The 19,522-nt window shown below is 42.7% G+C and overlaps 2 protein-coding genes, 1 long non-coding RNA gene and 1 pseudogene across 5 annotated transcripts in view; 2 read left to right on the forward strand and 2 right to left on the reverse strand.

Moving 5' to 3' along the window:
* The window catches only part of LOC144994227 (protein KRI1 homolog), a 42,018-nt pseudogene extending 27,823 nt beyond the window's left edge, over positions 1–14,195 (reverse strand). The window contains exon 1 of the transcript XR_013657661.1: positions 14,133–14,195. The product of XR_013657661.1 is annotated as a protein KRI1 homolog (transcript). The remainder of the gene's footprint in view (positions 1–14,132) is intronic.
* LOC144994226 (uncharacterized) lies at positions 1,075–4,351 on the forward strand. 2 transcript variants are annotated; one of them, XM_078951305.1, is made up of 6 exons: positions 1,075–1,185; positions 1,270–1,415; positions 1,510–1,633; positions 1,825–2,015; positions 2,083–2,425; positions 2,542–4,351. In XM_078951305.1, the coding sequence occupies exons 1-6, from the start codon at positions 1,090–1,092 to the stop codon at positions 2,920–2,922; spliced, it is 1,281 nt and encodes a 426-aa protein (XP_078807431.1). In that variant the 5' UTR covers positions 1,075–1,089; the 3' UTR covers positions 2,923–4,351. The 2 variants fall into 2 exon arrangements, with proteins under 2 accessions (XP_078807431.1, XP_078807432.1); XM_078951306.1 differs by having other exon boundaries at positions 1,900–2,015.
* Positions 11,116–17,366, forward strand: LOC144994240 (uncharacterized). The gene is made up of 5 exons (XR_013657673.1): positions 11,116–11,824; positions 12,557–16,067; positions 16,184–16,234; positions 16,325–16,377; positions 17,063–17,366. It is a non-coding gene; the product is annotated as an uncharacterized LOC144994240 (long non-coding RNA).
* Positions 14,717–15,419, reverse strand: LOC144994236 (protein KRI1 homolog). The gene is made up of 3 exons (XM_078951337.1): positions 15,342–15,419; positions 15,150–15,262; positions 14,717–15,044 (listed from the first exon to the last, which is right to left on the reverse strand). Exons 1-3 carry the CDS (start codon positions 15,342–15,344, stop codon positions 14,717–14,719), a joined length of 444 nt encoding a protein of 147 aa, XP_078807463.1. The 5' UTR covers positions 15,345–15,419.
* Positions 17,367–19,522: the final 2,156 nt, after the last annotated feature.

Here is a 19,522-nt window from a genome sequence, read left to right on the forward strand (position 1 = left end):
TCCAACAGAATCTAAACTGTTCTTGAATCTTTGCTAAATGACTACAAAGTCCAGTTTCAACTTGAAATTGGTTTCTGCTTTTAAAATTCTGCAACATTAGTAATTTTTTACAGACTCTATGTTAATATAGTTACCATTTATGTTGATATCACAAAGATTTACATATTTATTCATTCATTAGTTAAATAGAAATCCCTTCTTCCAATAATTCCTTTTCCCACTTTGAGTGTAGTACATTTTTTTGTCCACTAGATGGTGCCAAGGAGCAGATGAAGCAGATACTTGCAACATTTAATATTTTCACGGCCAATTTTTAAAACTATGTTGAGTGATGCGTGATGCATGCACATGCGTCTGCAAGTGCATGTGCACATGCGTGTGCGTAATTGTATGTGCACATGCATGCATGTATGTGTATGCACGCGTGTGCACATGCATGTACGTAAACGTATGTGCATGCACGTGCTTTTAAAGGCCAGATGAGGATTTATAAAAGAATAATAAACATATAATGTACAGCATTTTGCAAAGCAATTACAAAGAATTTGCAAAGATATTTGAATTAAACACACTTTGAAGTCTTGCCAGCACCCAAAAATGTCCACAATATTTGGTAAACAAAGTTTTATACAGTGGGTATTGTCACCAATATCAAACTCGTCAGGTCAGCTCTGGTAATTTGATTGTTCCTTTTTCAAGATCTAACTGTATGAGAAGAACAGTGCTGGTTAGATCTTCTGTTGCATGGAATCAAGTGTGCTAGTACAAAAATGAAATTGTTTTAACTTATTTTAACATGTGAAGCTTTTAGGGTAATATTCATTCATCTTCTTGACCGCTTTTCCCTTTCGGGGTCACGGGGTTGCTGGAGCCTATCCCGGCCACTTGGGCGTAGGCAAGGGATGCCCTGGACTGGTCGCCAGAAGTCAGCCAGCCGGGTCAGCTCATCCTCATTTTCCCCCCCGGAAAGAGATGACTGCCTCATCTGCATCTTCCTCCCAGCCTCATATTGCTTCATCTGCCCCCTTTCATCCAGAGAGGACCTCTCCATCTCTATCCTCCCAGACTAAGATCAGTGGTGCGAGGCCCATGCTGCACTCAGCATCTGTTCTTCAGACCAGTGGGTTGGCCTCCACATCCCAGAGTCACATTACTCCTGTGGAACTGCCTCCGAGTGACTCACCTGTATGTTAGTAAATATGACTACTTTAAATCTCTTACATTTAATTCAAACTAGATCACATGTTCTGTATATAATTTGCGATGCAGGTGGAGTTCGAGGGTTGGGTGCGCCTGTGGGAAGACCCCAATAGCATCCTGCCTGCTGACGTCAACTGGCTGAAGGGGGACACAGAGAGAGGACTGTTCACAGCCGTTCAGATATTTAAAGACGTTTTCTGGCCATCTGAAAAGGAGTAGGGTGATGAAATCAGACCTGATGTGGTTTTACCCTCGGGAGCCTCCTGGTTTCATCAGCGGTGCTCTACCAGCTCCACGCCTCTTTTTCAGGAGCCGCGTCTTTGTCTGGCGTCCTGTGGGAGTGTGGAGGTACTCTCTCAAGTGTCCTCGGGGTGTTACCTGTGCAGGTGCAGGGCGAGACGTGCACCTCTACAAGTCTGGCTACCATCATCGGGTACGACTCACCTTTTTTTTCTCCTTTTTTTTTTTAAGCAGAGGTGATCAAGACAAAAGATCCAATACTAATGCCTTTTAATGGCTTTCTATACAGCTTTAGTTTTGTTCTGTTTAGTAGGTAAATATAGCCTCCAAGAGGAACACATCTGACATTGCTCAGCTTTGCTTCACGTTTTCTGATCTCTGCAGGTGCGGCACATATGTGACGTATCCAGCTGGTACACAATGCTGACTGAGGTTTTGTGTTGTGGACCGTGCACGAAGGCAACCAGAAATAAAGAGGGGGGCACAGTGGGGCGCTGGCTTGCATGGGATCATGTCATTCTGTCCCAGCTCAGCGAGGCTCATCCAGCCATGTTCCCTGCAGTTCTCACCTGCAAGTGAGTGTGCCCAGCAGCATGTGAAAGAATTTTAAATGAATCATCTGATGACTCTCTCTTCTCCAAGGCGCGGCGTGGACAAGAACGTTGTTCGCCTTCTGTGGGACAGAACAGAGGGCAACACCACGGTGAAGGTGTGGCGGCAGGTCCAGGAAAACCCCCATGAAGAATATCTTCATCGTAAGGACCTGTACACCACCCTTCTGATGAGCACCGTGGAGCCGCGTGGCATTGTTTCATCTTTGGGGCACACCTTCCGCCCTCCCCCTCCCCCTCCCTCCAGAGAGTTAGCCTCCACACGACTCCTGCGGCACGCCTTTCTGTTGGCAGAGGCCGACAATGTGCAGCACTACAGGAACCAGATCCTCTCCACCTTTGGCACTGTGCTGAAAATGGATTCCACTAAAAAAGTATTTCAAAGTTTCACTGTATTACCATTTCAGACATATTGCAGTCATTTTCACAACTTAAGATGAAATACACCTCATATTGCTGGGGTTTGATGAAAAACGATGGCATGTTTCAGGTGGTTAAGAAGCTGTCTGGAGAGGCTCATGGGTCAGCCGAGTGGTTCACCAGTGTTGGGAACGAACACTCCCAAATTGTGACCTTCGTGCTGACCTGCGAGGAATTCACAGACAAGCTTTGGCCTACGTTTCAAGGACTGAGAGGTTTCAGCGGGCCAATCAACCGGCTCCGAAGATCCTGTACATTGATCGGGGGTGTTGCCGCGCTCAAGGCCCAACAGCAGTGGAGACTTTGTTCCAGCCTTGGGTTGACCGTGGGATGGTGGTTCGTCTGGACATCTTCCACTGGATGCACCAGTTCGACGCAGCCATCCAGACCAACAGCCACTCCAAATGCGCTGCGTTCAAGCACTGGCTGGGGCAGTTCTGGCTTACAATAAAAGCGACCTGGATCTGCTGATAAAGGCTGTCAGGGCTAAGGGGGAAGCCTAGAAGTCTTTGTCGGATGACTGCGTTATTCAGCAGCACATCTCAAGGGAGCAGCTGAAGCCAGGGCCGACCCTGGTCTTCCGGGGGCCCTAAGCGAAATTTAATTTGTGGGCCCTCCAACTGATCAGCAGCACCAACAAAACGCAACTGTTGTTGTAATATAACTGAGATCTCTCTATTAATAGATTTTGTGAATGGATTATTGTTGCTGCTGAAGAATTGAACACAGTATACTGACTGAGTGTTGGATGCACATTTAGTGTTGGAAAACCAATTTTAAAAGTGAAAAGAAAAAAACATGAATGACAAATGTATATATATTTTTTTAATGTAACATTAGGCACTTAGCAAATGACATTCCCAAACTCCAACTTATTAAAAACACCAACTTAATAGAAAATCAAATAACGATGAAACAATCCAAAATAAAGAACACAGCAGCTCAATGAGGGGGTTTCTGGAAAGTCAAAGTCTTTATCAGTATGAAAAGGACCTCTTTGCACCAAATCCATTCTTACTGGATCAGAGAGTGCGGTTGGCCATTCAGCTGGACCAATTGGATTTGAGGTTGGAGGAATTTTGGATCCAGTTGGTTCCTCTTCCAGACACGCCTCTCTTGGAGCCTCTGGAACATCAGAGACAGAACTTCAACAGCAAACAGTGAAAAGTCCAATCAGTCCAACAGTCCAATCAAATCTACAGAACAGTTGCTGTGATGCTGGTAGCAGAAGGTTGGAAAGAAGTGCCTTCACTGTGTGTGTGTGCAAATGTATGACTATTTTTCAAGTAGTAATGAAACAATTAGTTTGATTTAGGTTCCATATTGGGTGGATTTGAACTTACCAGCAGCAGCATCAACGTTGTCCATTTCAACAGTAGATGTGGTGACAGGAGTTTCTTCTGCAGATAAAAAACAAGAATCATTATTGTACAATAATCAATGATAAAGCTAATAAAATAACTACAGCAGAATACTAATAATAGTTTAGTGGCTCATTTAAAATCTATGTGCAGGTTTTTTCACAATTTCATGATCCTTTTATATATTTATGAGAGATTTATTGTTTGATTGTGTATTTGCACAAGATCATATTTATTTATTTAAATATGAACAACTCGGGATTCCATACTCTTCAGCTGCTGTTTATGAAAAAGGGGTTATGCAGAAACTGTTGTTTTAATTAATTTACATGCGGTTAAAATGACCTGAGATGACGTCTTCAGTGATGTCAGGAACATCTTGGGATGTGGACGCTGCACAACCTCCAGCACTATTTGATACTTTTTGAGAGCAGAAGAAACTGTGAAAAACATCATCATTATGTAAAACCAAAACTGCCAAATACAAATAAAAAAATAATTGTACCCATTTATAAATAATTAATGTGAACACTAATTTCAGTATAAATGGAAATATAAGCATTTATACACTTCTTTACCTATTATTTTGTATGTTCATAATTTTAAAATCAGTACATTTAATTTGTTTGTCATTTATAAATGAGAACCTGTGAGGAAACTGGATTTTCTAGAAAGGACTGTATAAAATTTTAGTTCGTTACCCCGTCAGTTTCCAGCACACAGAAATAATGAATAATGACTCAGAGACAGTTACTTATCTTTTGTGGAGGTTTTACTTCGCACAAACACGAAGGGGACAGACAGAAGTACATGGTACATTCAAAGTCCGAACCAACGAGCTCAGGGATGGGCTTTGGTATAAAAACCCTGCATTTGCATATTCAGAAGATGGTCTGAGGATCTTCGTGTGAAAATCACGCCCACAGGTTACTGCTGGAGGGAAGCTCCAAGGCTAAAGTGAAGATAAGTCTGAGGCCTGGTCAGCAGATAACATTCACAGAAAAAGGGAGGATGAGAAGAAACTGTGAGGACAATAGCTTGGTTGTGCTGTCTTAGGATGCAATATAATTTTGAGATGACAATACATGCTCAGTGAATTAAGTTTAAACCATTAGTGTAATAAAAGTTAAAGGCAGTTCCTAACTATTCCTAACATACCCCCCTGTTTGTCATATCAAAATTATATGTGTAAAGACAGCAGAACTCCTGTCATCATCAACCAAATACCATTTCACAAATATTTTCAGTATAGGCAGCATATCGGCTCTGCATCGAAAACAAAAGTTTAGAGGTACATGTAAATACAAAAGAAAACATAAAATCAACGTGAATAAATGAGCACATCAGAGGTGGTAGGTGATACATGAGTGTTGATGCGAAAACCTCCAGGGCTAAACTTATACCATCTGTGTGAAACTTTCATTGAGCAGTCAGGGAGGGCAAAACTCATCAACGACTCTGTGCCCTTCAGCAGTCATCCGTAAGGATACGCATGCATCACCAGTCCAAACCTCGGCACAAAATCATTAATTAAAGTTACATAGAACAAGAAACAAATTAAGAAATAAAGAAAAATAAAGAAAATCAAATCAAACAAAAGAAAAACAATAAAATAAATCTGTAAAGACCAGTTTCAACCACGAGCGGATGCGAATCAGGTTAATTGTAGGCATAATGCTGATAGAGTCGGCCTGACAGCGATCATTCATTTGACACATGGAATCAAACAGGTGACGAAAATAAAAAATAAAAACAAGACACAGAGAAGCGGAGTGACTAGTTTTATCAGTACACTCCACCAGAAGTAAACCAATAAAGTGGGGACCCAGACCAGTAGGCATCAGTCATCTGAGAAGAAATGTGTGATTTAAGGGCCTTGACCTCACTGATGATGTGAGTGAGATCTCCAGAGGAAGAGGGAATAAAAGTACAAGATGAAACCACGAGCAACAGCTGGACCCATGTTAGCTGGTTCGAAGCTCACTGTAGCTGGAAGAGAGCAGTGCTAGAGGAAACACACCAGGGAGCGCCCCTCGCCAGGAGTAGTGTCACACTGCGGCGGCTCCGTAGTTGGACTTCAACCAGGGGTGCGTCTCAAAATGTCAGTCTTGTAGGCTCTCAGCAATTTACAGTGGCTTACGTGAATCCAGGAGGGTCAGTCAGCAATGTGTACTGCGGTTGGCATGGTGAGGAGAACCTTGAAGGGTCCTGTCCACCTCAGGTGTGACCAATCAGTCCGTTAAATGGTCTTCAGGGTAAAGCAGGTCACCGACAGGGGCCTTCTGGTCGGGATTCAGAGTCTGTGGGGAGGAGAGAGCTGGAGGCAGACTCAATGCGTTCCTTTGTTCTCAAAGCTTTCTTCAAACAATCATGTAAATCATCAATGGTGTCAGTAGAGCCAGGCATGAGAGTAGAGAAAAAAAAAAAAAATCAGGAAAAAAAAATAAAAGAAATAAAAATTAAAAAATAAAAATTGTGGAAAAAAAACACATCGAAAGTGAAACAGACAAGAACTGCGTCTCATTTCAACAGCAGCATGAACAGGCTGATAACAGTTTGACTAATGCTAATGCTTGGACGGAAGGGAGTGGAGCATACTGCATGTGATTCTGGAGAATTCGCACAAGAGAATCACAGGTGACATTGTTTCAACTATCAGCCGCTCAAGCAGCTGCAGCTTACAGCGAGTGAGTGAGGGTGGGGGGCTGATCAGGTCATAAGGTGGTGAGGTCCAGGGAGAGAAATAATTTCGCTAGAAACAGAAACTAAATGTCCCGAAAATTTTAACCTGTGCTTGGGCCAGCTGGAGTTTAGTTTTACCGCACTTATTGTCCTGAGAGTTGAAACTTAGAAAGATTAGCAGACATGTCCATTAAAAAAAAATGTAAGGATGAGTTAGTGAACCAGAGATCCTTAGGAATGCTTTTAAGGGGTCAATCCTGATTTACAAGCAGAAAAAATGCAGGGACCTGAGAAGTGGGGTCAGAAGGCTGCAATCAAACTTTTTATGAACAGGGGAAAGTGAACTAAAAAAGAGAAATCGGCATGTTTATTCATGAGGGAGGTGTGTCCTGCACAAAATGATCCACTACTGCTTTGTAAGAAATGATAATGTCTATAGCTTTTTTCTGAACATCTACCTTAGTCCATGTCCTAAACATTAAAATACACACTAAAATACACAGTAAAACACAGTAAAACACAGTAAAACACATCCTATCATTATTCGGAGAGCAGAGAAAGCTGTTATATCTGCTTACAACGGAGAAATCACCCCTCCTTTCTGCGAGTCCTCATCAGCCTGTCTGCAGATCAGAGGCACGCGCACTCTGATCTATGAAGCTGTTCCCCCTCCTACTGCTCTGTCCTGCACTCTGATCTGCTTAACTTTCTATGAAATCCATAATCTTTAACCCATTTATCCAAATACTTGATTAATGTCTGCTCCTGACTTTCCACATACTTCCAAACTGTATGAAAAGTTTTCTGGACCTGATCAATGTGCCGTCTTTCTTTTTAGTGAGATTTTGTGAATGAGCCCCACCCATGTAACCCGTTTTATGGATTCTCCAGCGCTGAATCTAATCAGCAGAAAAAGCTTGGAGAATCAGAAAAGAAACCTAATTATTTGTCAACTGAGTCACTATTTTGTTTTAGAACGAGGCATTAAACAAAGCAATCATGAGGCATTAATAAAAGCGAGCACACCCCACAGAAGCCGTCGCAGAAAGCACAGTCAGACACAGACAGAGACATAAAAAACGTTACACACACATGAATTCCCCGGAGCTTCGTTTATTCCCAAACGTCGGTTCACACAGTCATCGACGCGTTTCAACCGAACCTTTCCCTAAGTCGCGCACACAGCCTGCGACGTAACCGAATCTGTTCCTAAGCTACACACTTCTCCCTGTCATCACCCGTGAAGGAGGACACATGCACCCGCAGCAGGCTGACCGCAAGCGCTCCTGTGGTCAGCGTGCACGCGCAGCACTGTTACTGCACGCGGTTCTCTCTGTTCTTCCCCAAAAGATGATGCGCCCACACACAAGACACAGACACAGTCAACATAAAACCTTAGCAAGTAAAGAGAGGACAGACTTTCTGTGTGGCGTACTCACTTCAAGCAATGAACCCCGTTATTTGATGAGGGTCCGACACGACGTCGGGGGCATCGCCGGATCCAAAGGGCGAGGGCCGCTGATCCTGAAGGCGGATGTGTCAATACTGAGACTGTGATCTCAGACCATGCATGGTTTTCGGGCAACCCCCCCCCCAGGGGTTCCAGCGATGTCCAGGGCGCGCGCCGGCCAGCTCGAAAGGACCAAATGTGAGGAAACTGGATTTTCTAGAAAGGACTGTATAAAATTTTAGTTCGTTACCCCGTCAGTTTCCAGCACACAGAAATAATGAATAATGACTCAGAGACAGTTACTTAGCTTTTGTGGAGGTTTTACTTCGCACAAACACGAAGGGGACAGACAGAAGTACATGGTACATTCAAAGTCCGAACCAACGAGCTCAGGGATGGGCTTTGGTATAAAAACCCTGCATTTGCATATTCAGAAGATGGTCTGAGGATCTTCGTGTGAAAATCACGCCCACAGGTTACTGCTGGAGGGAAGCTCCAAGGCTAAAGTGAAGATAAGTCTGAGGCCCGCTCAGCAGAAAACATTCACAGAAAAAGGGAGGATGAGAAGAAACTGTGAGGACAATAGCTTGGTTGTGCTGTCTTAGGATGCAATATAATTTTGAGATGACAATACATGCTCAGTGAATTAAGTTTAAACCATTAGTGTAATAAGAGTTAAAGGCAGTTCCTAACTATTCCTAACAGAACCTTTATTTCTTATTTGGCAGTTTTGATTCTCCATAATCCATGCCAATGCAAGATTTTAAGACACATTATTGAAAAAGTCAGACTACCTGACTGTCTATAACAGATAAACAGCAGTTTTTTTACTGAAACCGGAAAATGCAGAACGCATGAATGTGTGTTAGAAAAACAATGAAACAATAAGATAACGTGAGTTAAAACCTTTTTCAGCCATCATCACCGTTGTCATTATTTACTCCTCTTCGCCGTTTTGGAAAGTCATGTCCGACCTCATTTTGGAAACTTGGGTAACAGAATTATTTTAGAGTTTTCCATTGGAAATTACGACAAACGGGATCGTTTATGTGCAATCTTCACCTCAGATCGATTAGCATTTTACGTAAATGATTCGCGAATGCACAGAAATACTGGATAATGTAAAAATACGGCCCCAACATCCTCCAAACTTACCTTGTGACTGATGTTGAAGTTCTTCCTCTTTTTCCAGCTCCTGATGATAAAGTATCTTTGGCATGAAGTTCTCTTGTTGTCGCTTTGATCAGTGTGACAAAATGCAGTCGTTTTTTTCTTTTTCCCAGCTTTATTGAAACAAAATGGGCTAGTAAATGCACACTATGCCAGGCTTACATGCAATGATGTTGACCAATCGTTGCTAAGAATGGCGTAACGTCATTAATTGGGTTGCCAGATTGGTTCAGGTGTGTTGACAAGGTGGATCATTAAAGTGCAGGCCACTTTCTTTTGCACAACATTCAGAGCTATGAAATGGGTTGCCAGATTTGGGTCTTTTTTTATTTTTGTCGCCACTTCGGGGCCCTGGTGGTGACGGGGGCCCTACGCGGCTGCGTAATTTGCGTATAGGGAGGGCCGGCCATGCTGGTGACCTCGGCACATATCTGTTACTGAGGGCAGGAACCAAGCATATTTCTGCAGTACAATATACATGCATATATAGAATCCATTAAATGCATAATAACAAAAACATAGACAATATAATAGAACCCCTGTAATGCATAATGAAAAGATCATAGAAAATCATATGGAACCCCTGTTCACCTCAACACCAGGTACAAAAAAAGGACATCATGTACAGAGCCTGTGAAAGTATTTACCCCCCCCCCCCCCCCGAACCTTTCAACATTTTGCCACATTTCAGGCTTCAAACACAAAGATATAAAGCTGTCATTTTTTGTGAAGAATCAACATCAAGTGGGACACAATACTGAAGTGTAATAAAATTTATTGGATGTTTCAAACTTGTTTAACAACTAAAAACCTGAAATGTTGGACAAAATTATTCAGCCCCATTTACTGTCAGTGCAGCAAAGTCTCTCCTCGTGTTCAAGTGAGGATCTCTGAATGATCCAAAGTTTGACCTAAATGACTAATGAGGATAAATAGAATCCACCAAGGTCTCCGTATCAATACACCTGATATGTGTCTCAGAGAGAGCATCATGAAGAACTAGGAACACACCAGGCAGGTTCCAGAAAGTCCTTAGCAACCGTTGCTGTTTTTTTACATGAAAAATTCTTAACTGATCAAAACTGACATAGCAGGGTCGAGTGAGCAGGGATCGCAGGTACCAGGATCGACATGGGTAAGCAGAACACATTTATGTTGTGGAAGATGATGGTCTGTTTCTGATTGGACGATAGAATGGGTACCTTAAAAAATAATGAGCAAAAAGTGCGTGAATTTGGCCTGGGGGGTATTCCAGAAAGCAGGTTATGCTAGCTCCCATGGTAAGTAACATATTGTAGTATCACCGGGTTCTGTTGCTTTGTTGATGTTCTATTAGATGCTAAATTGCTCTGTTGATTACGGTGAACAGTGGGCGTGACAGGAGCCGGGAGGAAAAGCCGCGAGACTAGGGCTGCATTTACCCTGCAGGTCTTGATGCCCAAATTCGATTTTCTGACTGATTTTCTGACAATATCCGATTTTTTTGATGACCCGCTTACATTATCTTTTAAAAGTGACCCGTATCCGATTTTTGCATTTATACTTTACAATGCTGAAACTATCAAACATAGACGTTCTGAGGACAACGTAACGTAGCAGCATTTCCGCCTTCCGCGGACCTGAGCACTGACCGCACGGATTAAAAAAATTATGAGCGAGCAGGCCATTAATAATAATCATAACAGTAATAAAAGCACATTTAGAAGATGCGTGTTGGTCCAAACGGCAAACGTTTAGCATGGCGAAACCCTCCCCTTTTTGTTGTGTTTCTATTTTGTGAATCAATGCGGTTGTCATGGAGGCAACAGTGATGGAAGGAGGCGTTGCCTTGGGTGCTTGGTTGCTCCAGGATGAGGCAGGAGAGGGGATGCGCAGGAGAGGAAAAAGGGGGGCTGCTCTGCCAGTTTATGTGCTCTCTCGGAGTTTTGAAAGAGGAAGAGTTTGCAGACATTGTGCTTTACTAACAGTTTGATCCAAGAAAAGAAATAAACGGCTTCTAGCCTGTTCCAGAGCAACGGTGTCCCGCTTCATTAGTTACCGTTTGCGTCCTGACCGGGACCGGACCGGAAATAACAGCGGTTTGAAGCCTGAGGCTGAAAGGTAACAGGCTGATGGGGCTGTTCTGCAGTTATGTGAGGGTTGTAGGGACACTTAACCCTCTTAGGTGGGGGCAGTGTAGCGACCAGGGGGTTATCCCCGCCTCCAGCGCCTAAGGCTCATGGGAAGTGATGAGTTTTGGGGTGAAACCTTGAGTTTAGAAGGCTGGAAGTTGAACTAACATCCATCCTGTTTTGGCTGTTTGAGAAACTTAATAAATAAACTAAATAAGCTTTTTGCTCTAAAGGAGATATTGTCTCTCTTTCTGATCAATCCGGCCTGAGACTGACCGGGATTGTGCAGTGTATGGGGCACAATTAGCTCTCCAAAGAAGCCTCTTCATGAGCAGCTCAGCTGTTGCTTCCCCGCTCAAGTGTTGGTTAGGCTGGATTGTTATAATACTTTTGCATCCACCATCCTTGCCAGAGTATGAAAAAATGACATCTAGATTTTTGTCTTTCAGAATCAAACACAGGCAGCTGCCCCCCAGAAACATCAAACTCCAGGCGCCTGGAGGAGCCACAAGTGGCTCCACAACCATCAAATCCCAGGCGCCTGGAAGAGCCACAAGTGGCGTCCCAGCTCTCTGTTCAGTAAGTAGACTGCCTGAAAATTAAAAAGCATTTCTAATAATCCATTTTAATTGTCAAATTAGACATTTCTAAATGAATTATGCTACACATTTAGCAGAGAACATTTTGCGGGAGCCGCTTTTGCTTGTGTTGGTTTGCGGCGCCTTCCGTCCGTGAAACCAGGGTTCGAATCCGGGCTGCTCCCTGTTCCCTTCTCTACTTCTGTGCCGGTCCCAAGCCCGGTTGCTTTGAGAAGGTTGCGTCAGGAAGGGCATCCGGCGTAAAACATTGCCAAGTTTACCATGTTCACTGTGGCGACCCCTGATGGGAAAAGCCAATAGAGTAAGAAGATTTAGCATGGAACATTTTGAAAATGAAATGTCAAATACTATTTTCATTATCATTTTAATTAAGTGACAGAATAAGCAGTGTTAAGGAAGGAAATGAAAAAGCATTTTGGCGGATTACTTTATCATTTTAATTTTGAGTCAAAAATGCAGCTTCATTTTGAAAAGGAAAAAGCATTTCTGGTTTTGACTTTACCTTACAATCGCTTCCATATCTTTACTTATTGTTTTCTATAATCTATACAAACATATCTCCAAACATTGTCCTTGTTGTGTCTTCATTTTCACTGATTCATTAGGGCGTGAACAACATCAGATGTGTCACAAGCCTCTGCCCTGTTCTGGTGAATCATTTTGGAATGACTATTTTGTATTAACTGATAACTTCATTGTCCACTTTGTTTAGACTTACTTACACGACCTATCGTGAGGAGCCGCCGCACGTAAGTGTCTAGCAGTAGTCAGTCCTCTTCTGCTATTAAAATTGATGCCTGATTGCTTTTTTTTGTCTCTAGAATCCCATCCGTCCGGCTACAACAGTTGTCAGAGGGCTGGTGATGACCTGCCTGGCGGGGGCCGCCCTCACGGCATGTCTTATGATGATCCGCTGGTACCGGCACGTGCCTTAATGGTTATCCACTGCTCCCTCTAAGCTACAGGACATGAAAACTTGAATTCGTAATAAAATAAATACATAAAAATTTATTTGGAGCTATTTTTCAATGTGAGTCAGTGAATGTGACTGGTGACTAACTGCTCCAGCCTATTATGCGGTTCACGTACGTAATGACGCAGGTAAACAACGTCACTGACAGCCTCCTTTCATGCCGCGACCAGTGTTTTGGAGGGAAGACACGTGAGTGAGTACCGTTTACGTCGACCCTTTATAACGATAGCAAAACGAACGATCAGCGGCACGTCCTCTCACCGAGCCAAAGTAAAAAAGACATGTGATTCTTTTAAGATAGAATGGCTGTCGGAGTATGTACAAATAGAAGGAAAGGCTGTGAAACTGGGTGACATTTTTTCGTTTTCGAGCGAGAAAGGCTTGCTCTGCAAGACGTGCTGCGAAGCCAAAATAGCAAGCGAGTTTTCGGAGGGAAAAGTGTGGACGACATGGAAGCTAGATTATCTCAAGCGTCACATTCAGCACAAAAGTCATTTGAAAGCAGTGGAAATTGTAAAAAGATGTAAGCTGGGAATGGGGATCGGCACGTTGTTGGGGGAGAGCTCCAAAAACAGAGAGCAGAGGATCGAGCTGTCACTCATAAATAAATCCAACCCCGAGCAAGTTAAAATTCTCATTGACAATATTCTGCTAGCCATCAACATGAACGCCTCCATGCTGTCAGTTCAACAAATTCATGATCACATGGCAAAGTATGTGAGTCTACCAGAAAGCTGGCGAAGCAAAAATTATGCCTTTGAGTTTGTGAATTCCATCAATCAAACAGTGCAGAATGAGACGATGTGTAAAATAAAAAATGCTCCTTGGCACACCCTGATTGTAGATGAGAGCACAGACATAACAGTACACAAAATGCTAGTCCTGTATATTAAATACAGAGAGGAAAACAGCGTCAACCATGCAACTGTGTTTGCTGGCTTAATCCAGCTGAGATCATGCACCGCTCAGGATATTGTACAAGCAATACGTCAGTTTTACACCAAGCATGGGCTGGATATGCAGAGAATGGTGATGCTGACCTCCGATGGTGCCTCAGTAATGTTGGGAAAGCGCAACGGAGTGTGACATGTGACCTTGAGTGCCCACTACCCTCAAAGCAACGGGGAAGCAGAAAGGGCTGTGAGGACCATCAAAGCCCTCCTGAAGAAGGGGGAAGATCCACACAAAGCTGGCAGATCCTCCATCTTCATTTTCCTCTCCTTCTTCTTAATCTTCTTGGATGCAGAGTGTTGGCTGGGGTGCATGAAACACCACTGCCAGCCCATCTCTGCATTGATGAGAAACGCTGACTCACAATAAAGTCTTCGTCATCACAGTGAGGTCCAGACGCCTCCCCGTTGTAGTCTTCCTCTGCATAGTCCTCTTGGTCTTCTCCAGTCCAAGTGTCCCAATTCCAGCGATCTGAGGTAAAAACAAAACATGAATCCGATTTAGAATTGATTTTTGTTTTGTTTTACGTGAGAAACATCGATTTTCTTTAATCTGAATCACAAACTACAATAAATCAGACACATTTGACTGTAAAACAGCAGTAAAACTATGGAAAGACACACACAAGCACAGCAGGAACCTCTAATTCCAGCATGCTGATCTTGTATTGGTTTACCTTCCATTTCATCATCATCCTCAAACTGCGGCTTCTCTTCTTCCTCCTCGCCGTAGTATTCATCGCCAAAGAATTTCTGCAAATAGACTCTACAGTAACTGAAAGGCTAACAGAGGGATTGGGGTTCCAATCGACTCATCCGCTCACCTGCATGAGCCGATCGTGATGCTTCGGATCAAAGTCTCCCTCCAGGTCCTCCTGGCTGAAAGCCAGCTGCTCATTTCCCGTCAGCTCCTGCAGCTGCTTCAGCTTCTCCATGATCTCGTTCCTCTTCAGCTGCTTGCGCTTCTGCCCCTTCTCCTGCAACCATCACCATCAGCCAGGAGGTTTGGTTTCAACTCTGGAAGACTCCCATCGACTCGCTTCCAAACCTTTTGCTTCCTCTCTTTCACTTCCTCTCTCTTGCGCTTCCTGGAGTCGTCCTTGGAGCGCACGGCCGTGGCAATTTTCCGGGGATAGATCTTCACGCGTTCCGAGTCGGGCTCTTCGAAGCGGAAGTTGTAGCTTCTCTCAAAGTCTTCCTGGCGTTCCAGAAAAGACTCGCCCTCCTCCTCAGAGTCATCCACGTCCTCCTGAACCACCTCATCGTAGGTCGGGATCCTGAAGGCATCCAGATTACATCATTTAAAAAAAAAGGAATAAATCCAAAAGTTCTGACATTTCTCCAACTAAAACGAAACAGAGGAGCTCTTCTGTGGAACACACCGCTCTTCATCATCATCCTCTTCGTTCAGGTAGCCCTTGTTAAGCACATAGTCTCGGAGGAAGCGCTCCTTCTCCTCCAGCTGCGTGTTGTTCCAGTAGTCTCTTAAGTACTTCTGTCTCCACAGAAAAAGCACAAACATGAGCTGGATAGTCAGAGTCCTCCGCGCGTTTCTTCATCCTGATCAAACTCACCATGTCCTTCACCTCCTCTCCCCCCTCCAGCTCCGCCTAACCTGTCAGCCACTCCACAAAGTCTGCCTCCTCTTCATCCTGAAACAAACGCAGCTCGGTTTTGTTTCAGCCACAGGGAGACGTTCACAGACGGGGCTTCCCATCCGACCTTCTCCTCCTGCGTCTTCATCCTCCTTGTCAGCAGCGTCGACTTCTGTCAATAAAGAGTGAGCAGGAGCGCTGGACGCCTGTAGAAGCTTTCAGCTCACCTGGCTTTCAGCTCCCGCTGCTCCTGGATGTAGCTGGGAGAAGCCGCTCTCTGCGAAGGAGGCGCAGAGAAATATTTATTTACCTCTTTACTCTCTTTAACTCCTGAATCCAAACACTTCAAGTCAAACCTGTCTTCTCTTTGCAGCTTCCTCTTCATCGCTGTCGTCGTCATCTTCGTATTTCATGCAAAATGAAAACATTTTTACTGAATGACCCGTTTCAAATGCAACACCGAGCTGACACGGTAAACCCCAGACGTCTGCGGACTGTGCGGGCGGGTCAGCGTCGCTCAAGTAACTTTCGGTTTTTTGACCATGGCGCCATAGTAATCATATGCATGTTAAGAGAGTCTTTGCCGCTTGCCATATTTCTGTTCTCCTTTTAGAGTCTAACAGGAAGTCAGAACCGAAGGAGCATCAGACTTTGAATGCCCATAAGCAACTACTTTGTACAACTACAGGACACCTGGCCATACAGGTAATATTACAAAAAACTTTTCAAATCATTTGTAATATATGTAATAAAAAATAAATAAATATCAATCTACATCCATGAGTTAATAAGGAGTTGAAAAACAACCTTTGTTTTTCAAGAGCATGGCACATTCTGACTGCTAATCTGGACCCCCACCCCCAGCTGACAACGTAAGACCAAATGATTAGGTTCAATGTGTCACAAGATTTGGTTGGGTGGTCGTTTGGTTTTATTCTAAATTTTTAATTGGTATGTTTCAGGTGCCACAACATGAGATGGATGTGGAGAAGTGAAGATGATCAAAGAGTATGAGGTATCTTATGATCATCATGACCATATTTCAATGATTGACTAACCTTGTAATATGGTTTTTACTTGTGATATTTTATTGAAGGTAAAATATTCTTTACACGTGATTTTTTTAAAAGAGAAAATAGGTGCATATTTTTTTCTATTAGGTTTTTAACTGATTTTTATATGCATTTTATTCTCTTACCCTTTTTAAATTATCTTTAGCTGTTGATGAATTATTACTGTTATTTTAGGAGCATAATTTTATTTCAGTTATACCTTTTTTTCCCCTGATTTGATCCCCGTTTCTTTTTTTGTTTTTTTTTTGGCTCCAGTGTTTTTCCTCCACATTTCCTCCACATTTCACACTAGGAATAGTTCTGGTTTACCATCACAGTTGCTGTCCCATTGACAGCTCCAGCCTGGTGACTGGAGGGCTCTGCACCACTATGTGCCCAGGCCAGGGTTGTGGGTGTTGACTCTTGGCGTGTATGGCCCCCAAACATGTCTTTGTCTCAGGGTCAGCCCCTGTGAACAATGTTGTGTGACATGAAATAAAAATAAATTGTCATATGACTATTGTTTAAATGAAACTTAATAATTAATTAAGTATACTTTTAATTTTAACATTTTTTACTCTCTTGGCCATTTGTTTTTCTTGAGATCTATTCTTAATTATTTCTAATTACAGTTTTTTTTCTTCTCAGGATGTCAGCCGAGAAGCAGTGAAAGAGGACTGAACTAATCGCTTCAAGATTGTCTTGGTCCTTCCCAATGAAACACAGGACAACCAAGACCCTGTGTATGGGTCAGTCATCATTGAGGGCGCAGAATTTGAAAAATTTAAACATGCATTTGAATTTATTGTTAAATTTTTTTTAAATTCTACACTGTTTTACTTTTGCAGTTGATACTGATCTCTGTACTTCCTTTTTGCATCCATCTTCTAGACTTATATATATGTTCACTGTTTGGAAATTTGCTAACAAGAGATTATATGGCTGTGTCTGTGTGCAATGTTTTGTAGATGTTTTATCTATGCGACTTCTAATGTTAAATAAACATATCTTTCAAATATTCCTTAAGCTGCAAGTATGCGTTTTGTTTTGTCTAGAGACAGCAGAACTGGATGTAGCAGAGATGAAGGGTGCTGAGGTTCTCCTTGGGAGGGACCTGGATGGATCAGGAATGAGCACATCAGAGGGGCAGTACTTGTCAGAGGTTTTGCAGATAGAGTCAGACAGATGTTTTGGGCATGTCCAGAGGTAGAAAGATGCTGAGTCTAGAGCTGCCAGAGGTCTAGAGGAAAATCAAAGACATGAAGGTAGCTGCTGTTAGAGGAGAGGATGCAGAAAAAAAAAGGGTTAGATGGAGGAAACTGATTGGTTGTGGCGACCCCTGAAGAGGAAAACCCAAAAGAAGAAAAAATGAAACTCAGTAAATGTCATATTTGGCGTATTTAGTGCGTCTTTAGCAATTTCAGATTTGGGAAGCAATTGTTTTGGGGTGATACACATCTTTGTTTTCCAAATAAATATCTCACAGTGTGCTTTACAAATGTAAACAATAATATCCCTAACATACAGGAAAAGGTTCACTTTTCCCCACTGTGGAAAAGTGGCAGAAGACTTTGGAAAGGGGGCAAGTTTCTCTTCACCATGGACTTACAGATGCAGAAAAATAAAAAATTAAATAAATAAAAGTAAAAACAATCTGAAGATCTTGATTATAGGCTTACCCAGGGGGGTATTCCAGGAAGCAGGTTATGCTAGCTCCCACGGTAAGTTTGAGGCTAAGGAAGTTGATAACCTCAGTTTTCGGTTCCAGAAATGGAGGTATGTTTCAGGGTACGTCAAGTTGCCATGGCAACTCATGCTCTGAACATAACCTGGTCGGGAGCAGGTTTAGTTGAAGGTTAGTTTGTTTACAGAGAGGGGAAGCAGCATGCCGTGTCCATTTGAAGATGATTTAGTGGATGAAGAAGCTCAGATAATACTTTTTTCACCGTGAGAGGGTGATAAGACCACATATGGATGTTGGAAAATTTAACTTTTTTACTTTGATCTAACTTAGTTATTTGCTTCAGTTAAGATAAATCATTTTGTTTTTTTAAGTCAGCTTAAAAATAACACGTAGCTTTCAGACAGTTATTTTACTTTCATTCAAATTAATTCAATTAAGTAGGTGTAACTTTGGGGCTGCCGTTAGATCGGCACCGCAAAGGATTCTGGGATATCATTCCCTTTGCCTGTCTGGACGGATTTGGGTTTAAGTGTGGGTTTTTGACCAAATGTGTTTAGTTGTTTGGCTGTTTTACCGTGTTTTGCCGTGTTTTGCTGATTTATTTTCTCATACTGTGCTTAAGTCTCTGCACCATGAGTAAGAGTGAAGGAGAGGATGATGAGTTTATATAGCACCCCTACCGAGTATTTCTGTAATGATAATGACGGATGATTCTTTAATGAATTTATGCACTACGTGCCAGGGGTTGACATAGCCCAGAAATTTGCACTGGCCCATAGGGCCAGTAGTTTTTGAAACTTACTGGCCCTGCCTGAAAGTTACTGGCCCGACACAGCGCATAGCGGGACCCGCCGCTCCGCAGGTGCTTGCAACTTTAGGGGGGTCTGGGGGCATGGCCCCCCGGAAACTTTTAATATGGTACAATTTGGTGCATTCTGGTGACATCACTTATTTCTACACTTTTCAATGACTGAAAATAGACCATATCAAACTTAAATCTGCTCTAGTCTGTTTTAGATGTTTTGAAGAGAGCACTGCAGTGTAGTAGTTAACACTAGTTAAGAAGTTTTCATGGTGCTTTTAACGGCAAATATCGCAATAAATCATAAACCTTAAATGTGTTAAAACAATCTAATGGCAGCTTGAACCATTTAACGAATCAAATAAATCCCTTAATGCATTTGACCAATCGGATGGACGCCTTCACATTGTTGACCAATCAGATGGAGCCCTGTTATGTTAGATGTTTGTAACCTATGTCAACGTGGGTCATTTGGAGTATAATTTTTAAACTGGGAATGGTTATTTGGTAATTTTGCTGTTTGTTTATATACCGCAAATTATATCGTTATCGCAATTTTAATCTCTGATATCGCATATCACGAGTTTTCCTCATATTGTGCAGGTCTAACTGAGATCATTCA

Source organism: Oryzias latipes, chromosome 8 (assembly GCF_053564925.1).
Source record: "Oryzias latipes strain Hd-rR chromosome 8, Olatipes_Hd-rR_3.1".
NCBI lineage: Eukaryota > Metazoa > Chordata > Actinopteri > Beloniformes > Adrianichthyidae > Oryzias > Oryzias latipes.